Genomic DNA, 24,256 nt, shown 5'->3' with positions numbered 1-24,256 from the left:
TTTCTACCATTAACTCACTGTTGTCCATCATGGGTTGTAAGTGAAGTTAGTGCAATCAACTGAGAGTGTATTAGAGAGAAACACTGATTGACTGTGTTTGTACAGAAGCTAGCTAAACTGCCACACATCTACACTAATGAAGAATGTGCAGGTATGATGTATAATAACAGCTTTTGCGACAGTACTGGCCCTGATGTTGAAGTTGGTGCTTTCCAACACATCGAATTCCTGATCATAGAGTGTTTACCAGAGTTTTCAGCACATTGTGTGAAACAGGTATTCCCCCTAAGTTTCCAGTTTCCTTGTGAGTGTGTAGTTCAGCAACCCATACAGGAACAGCAAAACATTGTTGAAATGGGGCAGCATAGCTCTACTACCAGTACATGGTGACTTTCTGCACGTATTAATTCTCTAAACACACATACAGGGAATAATACACGTGGAAAACTTGTGTCCATTTCATCTACAGTGTGTCCACAATCTTCACATTGGTGACAACGCTGCACAATTACTATTCACAGAAGAAGGTACATTTACCTGGAATGGAATCAACAACACATGTAATAATCATCAATGGTCATAGAAAATTCACATGCTACAGTGAAAACCAATTTTCAAGTTATTTTTTTTTTTTTTTAGCAATGTTTGGTGCAGCATGATAAGTAACAAACTGATGGGTCCAATCATTTTAGAAGAGTAAATGACAGGACAGAATTACTTACATTTTTTGGAATATTCATTTGTTTAACACCTAGAGGACATTTATTTGGCCTCATGGAGGACTGCAGTGTACTAGCAGCTTGAGAGAGCCCCACCACAATTTGCCACATGATTCAGGGACTATCTCAACCACACTTATCCTAATCACAGGATTGGTTGAGGGACTACAATTAATTGGCCAACAAGATAGATTTTTGTATATTGGGTTGGTTGAAGTCTGAGGTGTAGAAACAAAATGTGAATATGTCAGATGAACTGCTTAGTTGCATCATGGATGCTGGTGCCCTCATTAGGGAACATGCAGAGGCACTCAGACAAGCAACACAACATGTTCTCCCAAGAGTGTCCAAATGCACTGAAGCTGATGGTGGGATATTCAAACATTTATTGTGAACTGTACAACAGCTGTAATGTGACATGTACGATAATACTTAAAGTGTGTGAAATATATGAATTTTTGAATTGATACTTTACAAAAGTATGTTGTAATGTATACCAAGTGTTGTACATGTGTAAACCTTACAATGTATTGAATCATACAGAAAACAAATAACAATGTACATTAAATGTGCTCTGCCTCGGAACTGATTCGGAATACAAAGATTTTGCTTCAAATTATTATTCCTGCCATATCCCTGAATATTGACGATTAATCCTGGGATGCTCAGTATAGTGTCCTATCCCATTCACTGTGGAGTGCAACAACTGACCTTTCAACAGTTTCGCAGGAGATAGGGGTGGAGGGGGAGATGCGAGGGCACTGAATTGGCTTGGTATGATTCATAGCACCCCCCCCCCCCTCCCCCAATACTGCTACCAAACTACACATTTTTTTTCATTAATGGGCTCCAGAAAAACTACAGTTAGTGAACCTACTGACAGATATTCAAGAGTAAGGTATTAGTTTAAAGTGTAGTGCATACTCTCCCAAATAATATGAAATTGTCAATTTTGGCCTATCATTTTCTTTTTCAGTTATGACAACAACAAAAGAGGTGCTGTGCATCATTCTCAGAATATGATATCAGTCCTAATAACAATTACCAGGAACACATTAAGACAGAAATTACAGGGATAGCATTGCAACATCTGTCAAGTAAGCATCTAAAAGTGGCACATGTAGCATGAGCACAAACACTGGTAACATAAACACACTTATGCACACAATAGAGTGAGAACCAGTATGGCTGTGGATGAGTTCATAGGGAAGCTTGACATGAAATGGAGGTAGATCCAATATAAGAGTTTGCACTCCCAACTGTTTCATGACTTTCTAAGTTTCGTTAATGTGTCAGTATTGACAAAGAACTTAAGGAGGATATTTCAAGACTATCAATCTGGCGCCAAATGTGATCTACACCACTATTTATTGTCTTAAAAAGATTTGAAGATTGTCGTCGATAACATCATATCATTTGTTTGAGCTGAATTTTCAGGAGAGGATTTCTTAGATTTCCAGCTGTGTTCAAATCGCGAGAGATAATGCAGCAGAGACAAAAAATCAATTTTGGGTTGGAAAAAAAAATTCTATATTCTATTGTCTAGTGGCCTCCTCACAAAGCTACACTGGCTCTCAGAAAGGATAATTTTGTCATGACTACATAAGATTGTGATAATGCAGGTATAAAATCATCAAGTCAGTGATCAACATTCCTCTACCTCTTCGGGGGACACCACCTTGACAAAGCACTGTCCGTGCAAGTGGAGAGGCTTGTGTATCCACAGGAAGCTGAGGGCTATGCCGAAGGTAGAGTACCTACTGCCGGAAAGGCTTCAGCCGATGGATCAGACTAAGAGTGTCCCACAACGTCCCATCTTCCCTATCCACTCCTAGTCCTACCCTATTCTTTGACCCAACCCAAGGTGTGATGCGAACTGTGCTGAGGGGTGCATGGCCCATGGGAAGATGTGTCGCAAACGGAGCCTCAGGGATATCAGGCGACCTCCCTGAGTAATTAGCCTTACACCGCGCAGGGTACTCGTGGCGTGGACCTCCTAGATCCCCAAATCTCGTGGGGCCAATATGGACACAACTATAGAAAATAAAAAAAAATGAAACTGAGGGGCAAATTGAGACCTCAGATACCCAAACATCGGGGACAGAACTGACGGAAGGCATTTCTACTACTGAATCAGGGTCTAAACCTGAGCCAGAAGTGGGAACTGTAACTGAGAGGCTAGACCAGATTAAGATCAAAGGCTTGTCTGAGAGCCAGAGGAGGAAGCTACTCAGGGAATAGAGGAAAAAGGAAGGGAAAGAATGGCTTCCTAAAAACAAGTGGAGAGAAGTAAAGGGACTAGAACCCAAGACCCCCAGGAAAAAACTGGGACACACAAGGTTGAAGGGGACACGCAGACCCCCACAACGTCAAAGACAGGCAGTAAGTGGATAAGGGAGGAATCAAAGACTCCCTCCTCCCTGGACAAGCGAGTCCAGAAAAAACTGAGGGAAGAAATAAGGAAACAGATCTATAGTACTGCAGTCTTGGTTTTTGGGATGGCAGTTATCCAGGAAGGTTATCCACTGGTGGCCATCACTCCACTGCAGGAGGAACTAATACAGATGGCCCTCTTTGAAAATATTTTGGGGGGGAGGGGGGGCACTGGCCCAGGTCCCAACTTCAGGAGGGTATATCTAGATCGTGGTGCACTCATTTTTGTCTATGAGGGGGTGCACACAGTAGAATGTCTCAAGGACAAGGCGCCCATGATATCCCTGTGGGAAGATGCAAAGCTGCTGGTCAAGATGGCAGTGGAGCTTCTTAAGACCACAAAGATATCATTATGGGTACCTAAGATCCTTAAGGAAGTCTCTCCCAAGACTCTGTTCGGGAAAATAGGGGCCCAGAACCCAAAAGCCCCGACAGAAGACTGGAGAGTGATTAACCTGAAGGTTGCTCCGGAAGGATGAACCCTGGTGGTGAAGGTTGGTGAGAAGTCCCTGAAGGCAATGCGGGAGCAGGACCTGAAACTGTTTTTAGGGTTCTCACAGGTCACCGCCAGGGTTCTCAAAAACCTCAAAAATGGCAGTAAGACAGAGCCTGGAGGTGCTGCAGATTAATCTGATTCACAGTAAAGGGGCCTCTGCTGCCCTGAGCTGCTGCCTGGGGAGACAGGAAGTGGACATGGACCTGATACAAGAACCCCATTTATACAAAGGAGGTGTATTGGCCCTCGGAGGCACAGGAGGTAAGCTTATCTATGTTAGGAATCTAAGAAACTCCAGAACATGCATCTATGTTAGAAAGGGCATTTCTTTCATGTCAATGATGGATTTCTGCTCTAGGATCTTAGTGACCATCAAAATGCAGCAATGTGAGGAAGGTATCACGAGGGAAATTATTTTGGCCTCAGCATACCTTCCTTACAAAGACAGCTCTCCCAGACAGCTCTCCCCCTCCCTTGGAGGTGAGGAGACTGGTAGAGACTTGCCATCGGCAAGGTGATAAACTGCTGGTGGGATGCGACACAAATGCACACAACCTAGTGTGGAGCAGCAAGGACACCAACAGTAGAGGGGAGTCCCTTCTCGAATTTCTCTTAGCTAACAACTTAGAGGTCCTGAATGGGGGCAATGAACCTACATTCAGGAATAGCAGAAGGGAAGAAGTAATTGACATAACATTTAGTTCCATGACGATGGGTAGCTATGTCAAATAATGGCATGTGGTGTTAGAGCCATCCTCATCGGACCACATGTACATTAAATTCAAGGTTGAAATGGGAATCAGACAGACCATGACTTATAGGAATCCCAGGGAAACAGACTGGGAGACATATAGGAGGGACCTTGACTTAGGCTTATCAGAAATTAAAACCTCGATAAGGAAGCCAGTAGAATTTGAGGAAGTAGCAGAGGCTGTTACCTCTGCCATAGTGATCTCATATCTGGACAACTGCACATTCACCAGGAAGTGCACAAATAGGAGTGTTCCTTGGTGGAATAACAAACTGGAAACCCAGAGAAAACAGGTACGGAGATTGTTTAATATTGCGAGACGCAATGGGCTAAATATCGTGAGGCCCTTGTCAATTACAATCTTGTAATAAGACAAGCAAAGGAGGCATCCTGGAAGGCATTCTGTGAGGAAGTGGAGGGCACGTCTGCACAAGCCAGACTTCACAAGATTCTCACTAGAGTACCAACCAATCCAGGAAGTACGTTGAGGAAGGAGGATGGGGAATATACGAAGACAGCACATGAGATGCTGGAATTGCTCCTCAAAACTCACTTTCCTCAATATGCTCTGCCGGATAACACAGACCAGTATGTGAACCCAGAGAGACAACGGTTCTCAGGCACTCGAAGAGAGGACTGAGAATAGGCCAAGGAGTGTGTGGACTTCAACAAAGTCCAGTGGGCGGTGGGAACATTCCAACCGTTCAAGTCACCTGGCCCAGATGGAATTTTTCCAGCTCTCCTGCAACATGCAGGAGGAAAGCTTATGAGTCCTATGAAGGCTATTCAGGGTTAGCTTAGCAGTAGGAATCATTTTGAATGCTTGGAGGGCAGTGAAGGTTGTCTTCATCCCAAAGCCAGGGACAATTGATCATACCAAGGCCAAGGATATGAGACCAATCAGTCTGTCCTCCTTCATTCTCAAAACATTGGAAAAACTGGTTAATGTATATGTTGGGGAGAGGAGGCTAAGTAGGATACCTCTACACCTGAACCAACACACATACCAACTAGGTAAATCATGTGAGACAGCTCTCCACCAACTCGTTGGGGAGCTGGAAAAAGCACTTCACTTCCAAGGAATAGCCCTCTGCATCTTCCTGGACATCGAGGGGGCCTTCAGTAACATGACCTTTGATTCCATCGTAAGGGCAGCAGAGGTGCATGACCTGGAGACCACTATATGTAGGTGGACCAGGACCATAGAGGCTACCATGATGAATGAAAAGATGGTAATTAAGACCACTAGAGGCTGCCCACAAGGAGGAGTTTTGTCTCCTCTATTGTGGAATCTAGTGGTGAATGAACCCATTGAGGAACTAAATTCCAGACAGTGCTTCTGCCAAGGATACACAGATGACCTTGTCATAGTAATACTTCGCAAATTCACTGACAAAGTCAGGAATATGGCACAAGGAGGGTTGGATATTGTGCAAAAATGGTGCGTTAAACAGGATCTGAGAGTTAATCCTAAGAAGTCTGTTGTGGTGCCATTTACGAAGAGACATATTCAGCATGCAAGTTGGAATCTGCAGCTCTTCAATGAAACTCTACCTGTGAAGGGGACAGTGAAATATCTAGGGGTAACCTTGGATGAGAAGCTAACTTGGACCACTCATATTAAGAGTATCTGCTCCAAGGCAAAAAGTAGTTTAGTGAGTACTAGGAGGGCATGTGGCAAAAACTGGGGCCTCAGTCCCAGGAGTATGCACTGGATATACACCATAGTGCTTAGACCTAGGATTTCCTATGGGGCCGTAGTGTGATGGAAGAAGGTAGAACAGTGGGTTGCTGCTAAAGAGCTTGCTAAGGTGCAAAGATTGGCCTGTTTTGCCATAACATGCAGAATCAGTGGCACACCAACTGCTGGAATGGAAGCCATGCTGGATATGCCTCCACTTCACCTATGGGTTACGATGGAAGCAGCAGCTGGGGCACACAGACTTAAAACTGGCTGAAACTGGGTCTCATTCGGATATCCAGAATCACACACTACCATAATGAGTGAGGTAAATATAGTTATGGCTGGGGAAATGCCTGCGACTATATAATAACTCCCAACTGCTTCGACAAGCCTTACAACATAATAATTGGAAGTAGGGAGCAGTGGGAGAAAACAGTTCAACACCGTACGGGGGACATCGTTTGGTTCACAGATGGGTCGAAAACAGACCAAGTTATTGGGGCAGGGTAGTATGGGGTTCAGCCAAGACTGGAGAGCATCATCTCTCTAGGGAAACTGGCCTCTGTATTCCAAGCTGAAATTACTGCAATCAGGGCATATGTGGAGGAGAATATGTGTAGGTGCTACAATGACCGTAGTATCTACATCTATTCAGACAGCCAGGCAGCCCTGAAATCACTGGCAGCTCCTGCTACAAGATCTAAGATTGTTGCAGATTGCCACAGGGCTCTGGTAGAGCTAGGGGAAGCAATAGGGTGAACCTAGTGTGGGTCCCTGGCCACTCAGGGATCTGTGGCAATGAACAAGCAGATAGATTGGCTAGGATGGGGGCAACAACTCCATTTATTGAACCGGAACCTGTCCTGACAATCACTAAGGCTATGATCAAATTAGAACTATGGAACTGGCTTAGGAAACAGCACGTAGGATATTGGACCAAGGTCCATAAACAAAAACATGGTAAGGTAATGATGCCCAAGCCATGTTTTAAAAGAAGCTCTGCAATCCTGGGATTGAACAGGAAAGAGATCAAACTCATGACTGGACTGATGACTGGCCAAGAGAACTTCAAAAACACCTACACACAATGGGTATAATGGAAGAGGACCCTAAATGTAGGATCTGTGATGAGGGTGAAGAAACAGCATCACACCTAATCTTCGAATGCATGGCATTGGAGAGTAAAAGATACAGAATCTTCGGGACAACTAGACCTAAGGAAATTTTGTCTAACAAAAACTGGTAGGGGGTCTCCTTGCACTATTTAAGAACACAGGTTGGCTTTACTAGATATACAAGGAGTGATACCACACAATAAACCTAGTTTCGGTGCGGGCAGTGGTGGGTCAAACCTAAGCTGTTTTAGCTCTCCTGTTAAAATCAATCAATCAACATTCCCCTAAGTGTTGGCTTTCTTGATCATTGGTGCAAATGAAACCCACTTCTCTCCATACTAAACAAGTGTTAATGTTAGCACAGACATTTGATACTCTTAGAGATGAGGATGTCATGGAGAAGCTAAATGCACACAATTAAAGTCAGAGTCACTCTGTCTATGAACAACTTGAAAGATTCTGTAAGATATTTGTGGTGGTGGTGCTAATAATAATAATAATAATAATAATAATAATAATAATAATAATAATCATTAAACCATGAGAAACCTGTCATATTCCATGTATAATAGTTTTATTTGAATGATGTGACTAAAAAACACACACACACACACACGAAGGATTTCTAACATACCCTGACTGTTGTCAAGTTCTGCACAATATTTGTGGAAAGTTCTTGGTATTTTGTGTTCTGAGATTTGAGGTTTTCAACTGTAGCTGCAAGGTCCCGTATTTGGCTTCCAAAACCAGCAACACTGCCTTGTAGATCCTTGATGGTCTGAGGCACATTTACTAGCTCTGGAGCACCATCAAGCTTCTCTTGGACATTGTGGAAACCATCTTGTACATCACCGAGCTGGAAAGAAGTTCATCATTTTTTAAATACATGTCACACAATAATGATGTGCCTTGAAATGAATATGAATATTAATCTGTTATGTAATAGGTTATAGTCAGGTGTAAGGTGCAGTCAGTTTTGCTAACATATTTTTTTTGCCAGCAAAAACTAGCAGAGTAAGTAGTTGTTCAGCAATGCTGGAAAACAATTAATATACTCATTTTCTTAACTTTATAAAAACATTTCTTGGTACACTGCTATTTTTGTAATAACAATATTCTGATAACTTAAAATTATGTTGAATGTATGAGAGATCTTGTAATAACTAAATAGCTATGACATGTCTCATAATTTTAGACAACATTGTTGGGAACAGTTATTTAACAGTAAAGTAAAATTAGTTCTGTGACTGAGGTCAGCACAGCTGTTTGAAGTCTTGTCATTGTCAGCTGAATGGCCTACTAAAAGCCAGAACCGGTCATATTTTTAATAAATGATAATGCAATCAAAAGCACTTTTTATTGATTTTACTTTATGATGTGTCTGCCAATGTCCGTGCCACAGTGGTAGCACCGGTTCCCATCAGATCACCAAAGTTAAGAGCTGTCAGGCTTCGCAAGTAATTGGATGGGGGACTGTCCAGGTCTGCCAAGCAGTGTTGGCATGTGGGGTGCATTCAGCTCTTGAGAGGTCCACTGAGGAACTACTTGATTGAGAAGTGGCAGCTCCAGTAACAAAAACTGACAACTGCTGGGGGAGCAGTGTGCTGACCACATGCCCCTCTGTATTGGGCCTTCTGAGGCCTGCCTGTTCGGATGGAGATTATGATCTATCTAAGAGGTCAGAGCAGTCAATGACAACATGAATTTTGAAGCATGATAATGATTCTTCTTCCACCACAGAAATGATAGATTGAAATATTTTTGTTCTGATAAGAAAGCTACGGAGATAACATCAACATAATCTACAGGAACTTAAGTTATTTTTGATACAAAATAAGAATTTGAAATACTCTGCATGACAAAATCAAAGGCAAAATGCCATTAAATAACTCAAAATGTGTAACCAAGGAGTGCAAGCCACTGCAACAGGTTACCTTGTTTCAGTAATGTATGATATCCCACACACATGGACATGTTTAGAGATACAGTAGCTGTGGTAAAGGCGAGGGAATGAGTAAGTTGTGGCTTTACTGAAGGAATTGTGATGACTTTTGTCTCAAATGATTTAACAATATTTTGACTGTACTGAGACATGTCTCAATATAGCACAGTATTACATCAGAAAAGTGTTTCACATATGACAGTTCAATTATTCAATTGTCTACAAAGTGATTTAGAAAAGCAGTGACGTAAAAAATCATTTAAACATAGCCTTAAGCCTTTTCTAATAGAACAGTGCTATCACTCAGTAAAAGAATTCTTGAATTGTATCAAATAGCTTTTGTAAGTGAGAAAATCTTGAAATGTTGCAGAAATGACTGCCAATGTTGCTATTTGAACTTAGTCGCTATTAAATTAACAAAACATTAGTCCAAAGTGCTTAATTTATTTCTGTCACACACCATTTGGAATGAGAAAGACAGGTCCACGCCCCATTTTCCCCAAGCTGCACTGTTTGAATGAAAAACCTCACTTTCTGTTTCATGAACACAAAACAGCTTCCTTCGATTCTTGTTAGATTGTGTGCATTCTTGCTTTTTTATTGTTGTTTGTTATATAGAAATTATTAATCAGCATTTTAACCATACTCTAACTTTTTGAAAATTTAATTTCTGTTTCCCCCCGTTTTCTAAACTTTCACATATTCAGTATATATGGTATTCCCTGATTTTCATGAAATTTCATACATTTAAATTCCTCTTGAAACAACAATCAGTTTGTAATCACAATTACCTTTGAACTAAAATTTGCTAGCTGCTTTGCAAGCATGATGATCTGGTTGTACAGTGCAGTCTGATTCTTCTGTAGCTGCCTTGTGAGTGAATGGCACTCCTGAAGCTCAGTTGGAACATTTTGGTTACCTGCAACAACTAGATAACAAGATTTATTGTGTAATTTTTTTTACTGCATAACATTTCCAAACAAAAATTAATAAATGGACAGTTATTCCTCTTGAAATTAAAAATTAATATAGCAAGAGATCTTTAACGCCTAAGTTCCATCAAGCAACAGAAATATGAAAATATTTTCTGATTATGGAGTGTTGTGAGAAGTTAGACATGACAGTGATATGACGAAACTGTAGCTGACACAACTAACATGACATTCACATTATATGGATGGAACTCTATAATAATGGAAGTACCAAATAAAGAAAATGTACAAAATCACTGGATTACTGGAGGTTCATACCTAAAGTTTGAAAATTTTCAAAATGAAAGTAACAATTTCTATCATCATTGTTAAAAATAAAATTCACAACAGCTGCTGGAATGAATAGTCAATCTCCCATTTTTTACACCTCACATAATATGCAAATGCTGACACAAGGAACCACAATACAAATGCTAGCACAAGGAACCACAATACATTCACTGAACCAGAGGTTTAAATAGAGTAGAGATTTAAAGAATGACATGGGAGAAGACATACACTTATAATACAGATGATATATTCTGCAGTAACACTTTAATAAGGTGTCAAATGCTATAGGTCTCAGCTCTCAAAGTAGTGTGAACTGTGACAAATTCAACTTCACAAAGTTAGATACAATGACCAACACATCATTTATGAACCAGCCCATACCTTAATACAGATTTCATACAGTGTATGACTGTTATTTCCTAATGCCATTGGTTGTCTTACACCCATAATTTTCTAGTGCAACATTAACAGACAATGTTCATTATACATACCTTCTTATAGGCCCATATCTTTGAGAAGAGAAGACATGGGAGAAGTGATGATTGGGAAGGGAAAGGGGGGGGGGGGAGGGAGGGAGGTAAAGATCATTACCAAATGAGCATGATACAAATGAAAACATTTTTGTTTCCCACAACAACTATAGGAACTTCACAATCTGAAAATTTCCTTTCCATATTGCAAGTGAATGCAAATCACAACAATAGAGTATATGCTAAAGAATTTATAAGACAGTGTGTGTAATTTTTTACTACTGTCAAGTGTGTCCACAAAGCATTAGGACAATAATATTTGATGAGTAGTAGAATGCAAAGCATGGTGTACAGACTGACGAAACAGACAGAGTATCAAAATAATGGAAGCACACGGCTATAGGTTTGTTAATATAAAATACTTCAACTTGAACTTGACAATACTGATAGCAAATATCGATTGTAACATTTAACAATGGCTGTTTGTCAATCTGACCAAAGTATTAAGATAATTCATATAAACTGTTCATGAAGAAACTAGTCATGGAAATACTATTAACAGTGTGTCAATTTAACAAGTTCAACATTAGATAAATTGAGCCAGTTCAAACTACAATGTTACAGAGACAACACCAGTGCAAGGCTGGTTCAATATAGCCTGTTGCTGGGCTATATTCTTTTTAACAAAAATTCAGCTTTGTAAAATAATGTAACATTTGCTTTGTCATTATTTCAGTTGATATTAATAACATAGCTGTACGAGACTTGCATACTTCTGTTGCTATATAGCCTACACTGAAAGAAAAGCATTTATAATAAACCAAACAACTGAATATCAGTAACAAGAGCATGGATTCAGTATCACTCAGTTCACCACTCAACATCTTTTTAAATAATACACTCCTGGAAATTGAAATAAGAACACCGTGAATTCATTGTCCCAGGAAGGGGAAACTTTATTGACACATTCCTGGGGTCAGATACATCACATGATCACACTGACAGAACCACAGGCACATATACACAGGCAACAGAGCATGCACAATGTCGGCACTAGTACAGTGTATATCCACCTTTCGCAGCAATGCAGGCTGCTATTCTCCCATGGAGACGATCGTAGAGATGCTGGATGTAGTCCTGTGGAACGGCTTGCCATGCCATTTCCACCTGGCGCCTCAGTTGGACCAGCGTTCGTGCTGGACGTGCAGACCGCGTGAGACGACGCTTCATCCAGTCCCAAACATGCTCAATGGGGGACAGATCCGGAGATCTTGCTGGCCAGGGTAGTTGACTTACACCTTCTACAGCACGTTGGGTGGCACGGGATACATACGGACGTGCATTGTCCTGTTGGAACAGCAAGTTCCCTTGCCGGCCTAGGAATGATAGAACGATGGGTTCGATGACGGTTTGGATGTACCGTGCACTATTCAGTGTCCCCTCGAAGATCACCAGTGGTGTACGGCCAGTGTAGGAGATCGCTCCCCACACCATGATGCCGGGTGTTGGCCCTGTGTGCCTCGGTCGTATGCAGTCCTGATTGTGGCGCTCACCTGCACGGCGCCAAACACGCATACGACCATCATTGGCACCAAGGCAGAAGCGACTCTCATCGCTGAAGACGACACGTCTCCATTCGTCCCTCCATTCACGCCTGTCGCGACACCACTGGAGGCGGGCTGCACGATGTTGGGGCGTGAGCGGAAGACGGCCTAACGGTGTGCGGGACCGTAGCCCAGCTTCATGGAGACGGTTGCGAATGGTCCTCGCCAATACCCCAGGAGCAACAGTGTCCCTAATTTGCTGGGAAGTGGCGGTGCGGTCCCCTACGGCACTGCGTAGGATCCTACGGTCTTGGCGTGCATCCGTGCGTCGCTGCGGTCCGGTCCAGGTCGACGGGCACGTGCACCTTCCGCCGACCACTGGCGACAACATCGATGTACTGTGGAGACCTCACGCCCCACGTGTTGAGCAATTCGGCGTTACGTCCACCCGGCCTCCTGCATGCCCACTATACGCCCTCGCTCAAAGTCCGTCAACTGCACATACGGTTCACGTCCACGCTGTTGCGGCATGCTACCAGTGTTAAAGACTGCGATGGAGCTCCGTATGCCACGGCAAACTGGCTGACACTGACGGCGGCGGTGCACAAATGCTGCGCAGCTAGCGCCATTCGACGGCCAACACCGCGGTTCCTGGTGTGTCCGCTGTGCCGTGCGTGTGATCATTGCTTGTACAGCCCTCTCGCAGTGTCCGGAGCAAGTATGGTGGGTCTGACACACCGGTGTCAATGTGTTCTTTTTTCCATTTCCAGGAGTGTATATCAAAATATATCCACAACAATTTACAATTAATAAGAATGTCTCAAATCAAATACAATAATTACAGTACAAGATGAGATTCTCATGCAATTATTGAATGTAAATTTTTAAAATTAATAACACATAAAGGATGACAATTATTGAATTATATGAAAAAATTGTAAATTAGTTACAAACTATAGCTTGCACACACTTTATTTAACATGTAAATGTCACTACAGATATTTGGATTTAGGTTATGACATGTTTGATATGCCTGGCTATGATGTGGCGCAGACAAACAGCAAAATTCTGCATTACTTGCTGAAGCGTTGGAACATCAATGCTGTTGATGACCTCCTGAACAGCTGTTTCCAACTCAGAAAAGGTTTTGTGGTTATTGTTGTATACCTTGTCCTTAATATAGCCCCACAAAAAGGAGTTGCATGTGTTCAGATCTGGAGAATATGGCAGCCAGTCGAGGCCGAGGCCCATGCGAGTGGCATCTGGGTACCCCAGTGCCAGAATGCAATCCCCAAAGTGATCCGCCATAACATCGAACACTCTCCTGCTTTGATGGAGTCGGGCTCCTTCTTGTATGAACCACATCTTGTCAAAATCAGGGTCACTCTGGAAATAGGGATGAAATCATCTTCCAACCTTCACATGCCGTTTGGTAGACACCGTGCCATCAAGGAATATACCACTTATTCTATGACTGGACATTGCACACCACACAGTCACTCCTTGAGAATTAAGAGGCTTTTCAATCACAAAATGTGGATTCTCAGCCCCCCAAATGTGTCTGTTTTGCTTATTGACAAACCCATCCAAATGAAAGTGTGCTTTGTCGCCAAACCAAACCATGCATGAGCATACTAATTCCCATCATGTCCCACAGCCAATGATGCAGTGTGAAGATTCTAACACAAACTGTTAGAAGTTATGAGATTTTATTTCATATCGTTCAATAATTGTCACCCTATATTAACATGTTACACCAATAGAATTTATCAGTTATCCATAAACTAGAAATGATGAGTTTTCACCTGCATATAAAGTTCTCATTTAATAATCATGGACAATGAAATCTGTTGTTCCATGTTGGATTGAAAGGATGCACAATAACAATTATGTTAACAATTTACTATCCAACAGCCTGTGTCTCTGTTATAATTAGCAAGAATATAACTTTTTTATTCTTAGAAACTGATATATGGTTGATTAACTAGAAAATCAAGGCAGAGATCCAAGACCTCAACTGGAATTTCAATTTCCTTTCCAAATACAGCATCTCACAACACAACAAATTTACGCATGAACCCTGTCTAAAATATGTTAAACCTCTGCACCATAACGTTTTCTTAGGGAAGATGCCAACATCCTTCCTTCTACATCTACACTGAGGTGACAAAAGTCAAGGGATGCCCCCTAATACCATGTTGGACCTCCTTCTGCCTGGCATGATGCAGCAGCTTGGCATGGTGTGGACTCAGCAAGGGATTGGAAGTCCACTGCAGAAATATTGAGCCATGCTCCCTCTATTGCCGTCCATAACTGTGAAAGTGTCACCGTTGCAAATGGTTGTGGAAGAACTGACCTCTCGATTATGCCCTGTAAATGTTTGATGGAATTCATGTCAGGCAATCTGGGTTGTCCAATCATTCACCTGAATTGTCCAGAATGTTCTCCGAACTGATTAAGGGCAACTGTGGCAAGGTGATATAGGGCACTGTTGTTTTGGGACATGAAGTCCAGGTAATGCCTGAAATTTGGTATTTCCGTAAAACTCTTGATGTTATGGATCTCCCTAACAATTTCCAAAATCTGTTGATTTCTGTCATGCGGCCATGATGACATCTGAAACCTTTCCACGTAAATCGCCTGAGTGCAAATGAGTTCCGCCAATTTACTGGCCTTTTATACCTTTCGTACATAATACTACCACCATCTGTATTTGTGCATGTCGCTATCCCATGACTTTTGTCATCCTCAGTGTATATACATGTGCTGCAGGCCGTCACATGGTGCACAAAGGTAGGTACGTTGCACTACTGCTTGTGTTCACCCCCGGTAGCTGAGTGATCAGTGCGACAGAATGTCAATCCTAAGGGCCCAGGTTCGATACCTGGCTGGGACAGAGGTTTTCTCCGCTCTGGGACTGGGTGTTGTGTTGTCCTAATCATCATCATTTCATCCCCATCGACGCGCAAGTCGCCGAAGTGGCATCAAATCGAAAGACTTGCACCCGGCGAACGGTCTACCCGATGGGAGGCCCTCATCACACGACATTTACATTTACTACAGCTTGTCACCCCATTTCCCATTACACTCGCAAATTGAATGAGGGGAAAATGACTGTCTCTATGCCTTCATAGAAGCCCTGTTTTTCTTTTATCTAGTCCTCACTGTCCTTATGTGAGATGTATGTCGGAGGCAGTTGGATTGTGCTGCAGCCTATCACAAATGTCTGTTCTCTAAACTTTCTCGTGAGTGCTTTCAGAACATAAGACCCGGTTCCATACATTTGAGATGACATAGTATTTCTGTAATGCTTGGGTGCTGTTCAAACCTACTGGTAGTAAATCTAGCAGCACACCATAGAATTGTTTTGATGTATTTCTTTAACCGGACTTGGTGGGGACCCCAAACTCTTCGGCAGTATACAAGAATGGGTACACAAGCGTTACATACATTGTCTACTTCATAGATAATCTATACTTTCTTAGAATTCTACCAATAAACAAAATGACCATTCGTCTTTCCTACAACCAACCTTGAGTTCTTTAATGCGCTGTATAACTGAAACTACTCATTTTCGTAATACACAAGTATAAATATGAGATCCGACAATACGGCACATTAGCTTTGAAAGCACGGAATTGATGATTACGGCTGCTCGGTTTCTTTCCGTAAATCAATCAGAGCACAGACCACATGATATTCTCAGCAAATCATGACATATTAGGAAATATTATGTTGATAGTTATTACTTTAGATCCGCATAATCACAAATGAAACAAAAACACATTTTTGTGCCGTCCGCCTCTAAGCCAAAAAGCATGTCACAAGAAAGTGTTTTATTCAGTTGTGATTAGAAGGATCTGAAGTAAAAATTATCATCATAATATTACACACAAGTGAGGGTCAAGCATTTAAGGGTATCGTAATCAGTCGCAATAAACACCATTTGCGACTGACAGCTGTATCCTTTACTACTGGCAATGATACAGTCACTGGGCACAACTGTTTACCTACGGGATCAAACCTGACAACTGAGACTGACAGAATAACGCAAATTAGAACTAAATATTTGTAATACACAACAAAGCAAATACCACTGCCGCTCGTTTCAGGCTCAGCAACTTAAACCGCGATCTTAGTTCTGGCATAAACACACCCTTGCAAATCGCGACGTATTCGGAAAAAGGGGGAAATATTTCTGACAACCAATATTACTATTATAGTTATTATAGTAATTGTTACAAATATTCTGCTGTTGCGATTAACGCTGTGCTCTTGGGTCACAGCCTAATCATACCCTAGATATTTTGGGGGGGGGGGGGGAGGGGCAAAATAGCTGAATATTGCTTACAAGCAAAATTATAAATTTCAAACTGCGCGCTAACATACAGATCAAACTGCCACCACCATCTGGATTTTACTTTCACATTCGTTTGTGAGCTACAGATCAGTTTGTCACCACAACCAGATTTTTTTTTCTTTCACATTCGTTGGCTTCGCTGAATCATAAACAAGCTATTAGCTTCCATTCCAAGGTAGACCTCGGGCTAAGCTACAAATCAGTCTGTCACCATAACAACATTTTTTTCTTTCACATTTGTTGGCTTCACCAATTCACAAACAAGCTGTTACCATCCAACATAATCTAGACTAAAGGATAAGCTACAGATCAGTTTATCACCACGACACATTTTTCTTTATTTCGCCTTGGCTGATTTCGCCAACTCACGACCAAGCTGTTAGTTCTCAACCTAACGGAGACCTTGGACTAAGCTACAGATCAGTCTGTCACCACAATCAGACTTTTGTGGCAGTTCAAGTTGTGCTCTGTGTCTCAGCCTATCATACCCTCGGAATTCGCGAAATATTCGGGGGGAAAAAAACCAGCCGAAAACAGCCTAACCACATTCCTGGAGAATATAAATGTCATTCCTTCATGCACAGCAATTTGAGCTGTGCTCGTGCATCCAAACCTCAACCATACCCTTGGGAATCGCGATATATTTGTAAAAAATAGCAAAATATTCATCACGATCAAGAATAGAAATCTCTTTGTTCACCCGCAACAATGTTGTGACTGGATGCCTAGATCGCGATTACTGTGGTCGCTGTATTGGCTAACAAGATCCGGTGTCCTTTGATCGCTGTGATTGTCTGACAGCAGCAAATCGAGCAGTCGCCATTATTCTAGCCGAGTGATCCTGTATCCTTCTAAAGTCACTTAAGGATGACACTGTCCTAAATTAATATCAGCAAACAGTCACAGATTGCTCCTCTTCCTATCAATCAGATCATTTAATTATATAGAGAACAAAAATGGTCCTATCACACTTCCCAGGAGCAGTCCTGAGATCACTTCTGTCTACTTGCCATCCAGGACAACATACAAGGTGTTTTCTGGAAATCTTCAGTTCTTCCTCAGTAGCTCTACATCCGAGGCTTCTGTTGAATTTCCGTAATATTCTTTTTTTTACAGTATGGGGTTATTAGCCCCATGCCCAACCCCCAACCTGGAGGACCAGGATTTGTATGAGGTTTACTCCTCTAGGGAAGTTGGCTTCACTACGCCTCTAGAGCCCTCCCTGCCCTATGTTGTGGGACACACTTTGTCTGGCTCCTCTGTCGGGACCAGTCCGACTTGGGAGACCCTGACAGTAGATATGCTACCGCCGGCATAGCTCTCGACTTCACCGAAGCACGCAAACCCTCCCGCCCGGTACTGAAGGTGACTACTATAAGGCGGTGTCCCCTGAGAGGGTTTTCTGGAAATCTAGGAATATGAAATCAGCTTGTTGCTCTTCATTCAGGGTTCACAGGATATCGTGCGAGGGAAAGGGGAGCTGAACTTCGCATGAGCGATGCTTTCTAAATGCGCGTTAGCTTTACTGCATCGAGCAAATTTACTAAATTCGAACTTATAATGCGTTAAAGAATTCTACAGCAAACCGGCATTAAGGATGGGCCCGTTCTTTTACCCTTCTTCTATTCGGGAGTCACCTGCGCTTTTCTCCAGTCCCTTGGGACTTTGCACTGGGACAGAGATTCGTGAAAAACGCAATGTTTGGGACCATACCGAAGAATGCGTTCTGTAAAATTGAATTTAGATTCCACGAGGATTTGGCAACTTGTTTTCAACTCTCTGGCTGCTTTTAGCCTGCCGCTGTGGAAGAGCGGTTCTAGGCGCTACAGTCTGGAACCGTGTGACTGCTACGATCGCAGGTTCGAATCCTGCCGCGGGCATGGATGAGCGTGATGTCCTTAGTTTAGTTAGGTTTAAGTAGTTCTAAGTTCTAGGAGACTGATGACCTCAGATGGTAAGTCCCACAGTGCTCAGAGCCATTTGAACCATTTGGCTACTTTTAAACGTCAGGGATGTGCATTTAAATTCTGCGCGCAGTGATCAAACTATAACGCTGACCCACAGCACACAACGGTGCGCGGCCCCACTCTAAAGCCTGTTGTGGTTCTGAACGACGCCGATACAGTGCAATTAGCGGCATGGGCCGTAAGGGTTGTGAGACGACGCTGATCGAAAGTAAACTTATTCTGCACTTACATGTTGTTGTTGTTGTGGTCTTCAGTCCTGAGACTGGTTTGATGCAGCTCTCCATGCTACTCTATCCTGTGCAAGCTTCTTCATCTCCCAGTACCTACTGCAACCTACATCCTTCTGAATCTGCTTAGTGTATTCATCTCTTGGTCTCCCTCTACGATTTTTACCCTCCACGCTGCCCTCCAATGCTAAATTTGTGATCCCTTGATGCCTCAAAACATGTCCTACCAACCGATCCCTTCTTCTAGTCAAGTTGTGCCACAAACTTCTCTTCTCCCCAATCCTATTCAATACCTCCTCATTAGTTACGTGATCTACCCACCTTATCTTCAGCATTCTTCTGTAGCACCACATTTCGAAAGCTTCTATTCTCTTCTTGTCCATACTAGTTATCGTCCATGTTTCACTTCCATACATGGCTACACTCCATACAAATACTTTCAGAAACGACTTCCTGACACTTAAATCTGTACTCGATGTTAACAAATTTCTCGTCTTCAGAAACGATTTCCTTGCCATTGCCAGTCTACATTTTATATCCTCTCTACTTCGACCATCATCAGTTATTTTACTCCCTAAATAGCAAAACTCCTTTACTACTTTAAGTGTCTCATTTCCTAATCTAATTCCCTTAGCATCACCCGACTTAATTCGACTACATTCCATTATCCTTGTTTTACTTTTGTTGATGTTCATCTTATATCCTCCTTTCAAGACACTGTCCATTCCATTCAACCGTTCTTCCAAGTCCTTTGCTGTCTCTGACAGAATTACAATGTCATCGGCGAACCTCAAAGTTTTTACTTCTTCTCCGTGAATTTTAATACCTACTCCGAATTTTTCTTTTGTTTCCTTTACTGCTTGCTCAATATACAGATTGAATAACATCAGGGATAGGCTACAACCCTGTCTCACTCCTTTCCCAACCACTGATTCCCTTTCATGCCCCTCGACTCTTATAACTGCCATCTGGTTTCTGTACAAATTGTAAATAGCCTTTCGCTCCCTGTATTTTACCCTTGCCACCTTTAGAATGTGGAAGAGAGTATTCCAGTTAACATTGTCAGAAGCTTTCTCTAAGTCTACAAATGCTAGAAACGTAGGTTTGCCTTTTCTTAATCTTTCTTCTAAGATAAGTCGTAAGGTTAGTATTGCCTCACGTGTTCCAACATTTCTACGGAATCCAAACTGATCTTCCCCGAGGTCCACTTCTACCAGTTTTTCCATTCGTCTGTAAAGAATTCGCGTTAGTATTTTGCAGCTGTGACTTATTAAACTGATAGTTCGGTAATTTTCACATCTGTCAACACCTGCTTTCTTTGGGATTGGAATTATTATATTCTTCTTGAAGTCTGAGGGTATTTCACCTGTCTCATACATCTTGCTCACCAGATGGTAGAGTTTTGTCAGGACTGGCTCTCCCAAGGCCGTCAGTAGTTCTAATGGAATGTTATCTACTCCCGGGGCCTTGTTTCGACTCAGGTCTTTTAGTGCTCTGTCAAACTCTTCACGCAGTATCGTATCTCCCATTTCATCTTCATCTACATCCTCTTCCATTTCCATAATATTGTCCTCAAGTACATCGCCGTTGTATAAACCCTCTATATACTCCTTCCACCTTTCTGCCTTCCCTTCTTTGCTTAGAACCCGGTTGCCATCTGAGCTCTTGATATTCATACAAGTGGTTCTCTTCTCTCCAAATGTCTCTTTAATTTTCCTGTAGGCAGTATCTATCTTACCCCTAGTGAGACAAGCCTCTACATCCTTACATTTGTCCTCTAGCCATCCCTGCTTAGCCATTTTGCACTTCCTGTCGATCTCATTTTTGAGACGTTTGTATTCCTTTTTGCATGCTTCATTTACTGCATTTTTATATTTTCTCCTTTCATCAATTAAATTCAATATTTCTTCTGTTACCCAAGGATTTCTATTAGCCCTCGTCTTTTTACCTACTTGATCCTCTGCTGCTTTCACTACTTCATCCCTCAGAGCTACCCATTCTTCTTCTACTGTATTTCTTTCCCCCATTCCTGTCAACTGTTCCCTTATGCTCTCCCTGAAACTCTCTACAACCTCTGGTTCTTTCAGTTTATCCAGGTCCCATCTCCTTAAATTCCCACCTTTTTGCAGTTTCTTCAGTTTCAATCTGCAATTCATAACCAAGAGATTGTGGTCAGAGTCCACATCTGCCCCTGGAAATGTCTTACAATTTAAAACCTGGTTCCTAAATCTCTGTCTTACCATTATATAATCTATCTGATACCTTTTAGTATCTCCATGATTCTTCCAGGTATACAATCTTCTTTTATGATTCTTGAACCACCGAGCGAGGTGGCGCAGTGGTTAGCGCACTGGACTCGCATTCGGGAGGACGATGGTTCAATCCCGTCTCCGGCCATCCTGATTTAGGTTTTCCGTGATTTCCCTAAATCGCTTCAGGCAAATGCCGGGATGGTTCCTTTGAAAGGGCACGGCCGATTTCCTTCCCCATCCTTCCCTCACCCGAGCTTGCGCTCCGTCTCTAATGACCTCGTTGTCGACGGGACGTTAAACACTAATCTCCTCCTCCTCCTCCTGATTCTTGAACCAAGTGTTAGCTATGATTAAGTTATGCTCTGTGCAAAATTCTACAAGGCGGCTTCCTCTTTCATTTCTTCCCCCCAATCCATATTCACCTACTATGTTTCCTTCTCTCCCTTTTCCTACTGACGAATTCCAGTCACCCATGACTATTAAATTTTCGTCTCCCTTCACTACCTGAATAATTTCTTTTATCTCGTCATACATTTCATCAATTTCTTCATCATCTGCAGAGCTAGTTGGCATATAAACTTGTACTACTGTAGTAGGCATGGGCTTTGTGTCTATCTTGGCCACAATAATGCGTTCACTATGCTGTTTGTAGTAGCTAACCCGCACTCCTATTTTTTTATTCATTATTAAGCCTACTCCTGCATTACCCCTATTTGATTTTGTATTTATAACCCTGTAATCACCTGACCAAAAGTCTTTTTCCTCCTGCCACCGAACTTCACTAATTCCCACTATATCTAACTTTAACCTATCCATTTCCCTTTTTAAATTTTCTAACCTACCTGCCCGATTAAGGGATCTGACATTCCACGCTCCGATCCGTAGAACGCCAGTTTTCTTTCTCCTGATAACGACGTCCTCTTGAGTAGTCCCCGCCCGGACATCCGAATGGGGGACTATTTTACCTCCGGAATATTTTACCCAAGAGGACGCCATCATCATTTAATCATACAGTAAAGCACTTACATAATGAGTGAAAATCTTCTTACGAGATTGCTAAAGTAGTCGGTAGACCTAGTTCGACAGTATAGTCGATGATAGATCAATTTTGTGCAACTGGGGAGTTAAAGTCTAGGGGAAAAAAGGTATGTGCCAACACAATCAGAAATACCTTCAAAACGTCTGGTATCAAGGCTGGGTAGCGCCCAAGAAAGTTTGGGTCAGTGAACAGAACCGAAAGAAACGTCTTCACTTTGCGATGGAACATAGATTCAAAAAGAAAGATTTCTGGAATAGACTAATATTTTCTGATGAGGGTAAATTAACGTGTTCGGGTCGGATGGTAGGCGAATGGTGTGGCGTCAGAAGACTGCAATCTTGCGCCAACGGTTAAACACAGTGAGTGTGGGGCTGTATGAGTGCTGCAGGAGTTGTAAAATTACATTTCATAGAAGGTACAATGAATCACCATATGTATATCAACATTTTAAAGGATAATTTGAGTCCTAGCGCCGAAAAATTAGGTCTGCAAGGAAAATACATTTTTCAATAAGGTGACGACCCAAAGCATACGGCTCTAAATACAAGGCTATGGCTCCAGTACAAAACCCCAAAACAACTTAACACCCCTCCTCAGAGCCCAGACATCAGTCCTATTGAACACTTTTGGAAAGAACTGGAACATAGCATCAGGAGAAGACACAGTTCTAACGAGAGAGGCCTAAAAGAAGCACTTCAAGACAAAATTCCAGCCTCTCTGACGGCAAACATCGCCAAGTCGATGCCCAGAGTGATAGCTGCAAAGGGAAGTCCCACTAAATATTAATTTTTGTAATTGAGCGGACGAATACTTTTTGAAGTAGCCCTTGAATAAATTCTCCATTTTGTCAAATTTGTTATCGCTATAGATGTATTTATGTCCTTGTTCATCAATTAAAGTGACTTACCAAGGTTCGTTGCATATGACTGGATGTTCAAATTTTATGTTCCCTCATCTTCACGTGACATATACTTACTTAGTTTAAAAAAAATTAAAACTGGACGAATACTTTTTGGACTCACTGTATGTGTTATGCGTCAGTGTCGCGAGAAGCTGTATTGTTGAGTCGTTACAGCAATGGGGCAGTTTGCTTTATGCAGCGAATTGATATTGTGGAGTGTTACATAAAGACAGGCTCCATCACGGAATGTAGAGCAATGTTTCAAGCGAAGTATCCCGGTAGGAAACTCACCACGACCAGCACTACGGAAGATCTGTACAAGAAATGGAGGGATGTGGGATCCATTCAACATGTGCACAGGAATAGCCGACCGACAATGAGGACTCCTGAAAGTACAGACAGAATACGCGTGGACATTACGAGAAGTCCTCGCAAGTCGGTAAGGAGGTTATCGCAGTGAGCTGGTGTATCTCGTACATCGTGTACTGAAGGTGGTACAAGAGTTGAAATTTGAGAATCAGGAAAAATGACGTCTTTATTGTAACCGACTGATAACATCAAGCTAACGGTTACTTGGATCCCTTGCTTCATTTTAAGTGAGATGAGGCCTGGCTTCATTCGTCAGGTTACGTAAACTCCCAGAATTGTAGGTACTGGTCGCAGGACAACCACCATATTGTGCATGAAGATCCTCTCCACCCAGAGAAGATAGATGTTTGGTGTGTGTTCTCCAGAATGCCCATTTTTGGCACCACATTTTTCAATTACACCTTAAACAGTGCCAGACATCTAAAGATCTTTGACTCTTTCTAAGCACAATTAACAGATGCAAGGAAGCTCTATTTAGTATTCCAACAAGATTGGAGCAACTGCTCACTCATCCAAAGTATGAACCACATCACCAACGTTTCCTGATGACAGACTTGTCACTACAGGCCTCTGCCCCAAAGGTCCCCAGCCTTAACATCGTGTGAGTTTTATGTGGCACACTAAAAAGCAAAGCGTATGCTGACAATTCTCGCGCAATAGACGATCTCAAACGGAACATTACTAGACAAATCATCAACATCACCCCTGCAGAATTACAGCATGTT

At 42.2% G+C, this 24,256-nt stretch overlaps 1 protein-coding gene and 1 non-coding gene across 2 annotated transcripts in view; one reads left to right on the top strand and one right to left on the bottom strand.

Moving 5' to 3' along the window:
- Positions 1 to 24,256, bottom strand: part of LOC126188571 (uncharacterized) — a 113,304-nt gene that overhangs the window by 44,529 nt on the left and 44,519 nt on the right. Inside the window, exons 3-4 of the mRNA XM_049930173.1 lie at positions 9,932 to 10,068; positions 7,833 to 8,054 (exon numbers count right to left, since the gene is read on the bottom strand). Of these exons, the coding sequence (XP_049786130.1) occupies positions 7,833 to 8,054; positions 9,932 to 10,068 (359 nt within the window). The remainder of the gene's footprint in view (positions 1 to 7,832; positions 8,055 to 9,931; positions 10,069 to 24,256) is intronic.
- On the top strand, positions 21,295 to 21,367 carry Trnaa-cgc (transfer RNA alanine (anticodon CGC)). Its single transcript has one exon. It is a non-coding gene; the product is annotated as a tRNA-Ala (tRNA).

The sequence above is a fragment of the Schistocerca cancellata genome, chromosome 5 (genome assembly GCF_023864275.1).
Source record: "Schistocerca cancellata isolate TAMUIC-IGC-003103 chromosome 5, iqSchCanc2.1, whole genome shotgun sequence".
Lineage (NCBI taxonomy): Eukaryota > Metazoa > Arthropoda > Insecta > Orthoptera > Acrididae > Schistocerca > Schistocerca cancellata.
The sequence above is the reverse complement of the archived record's forward strand: the minus strand, read 5'-3'. Positions and strand labels throughout refer to the sequence as shown.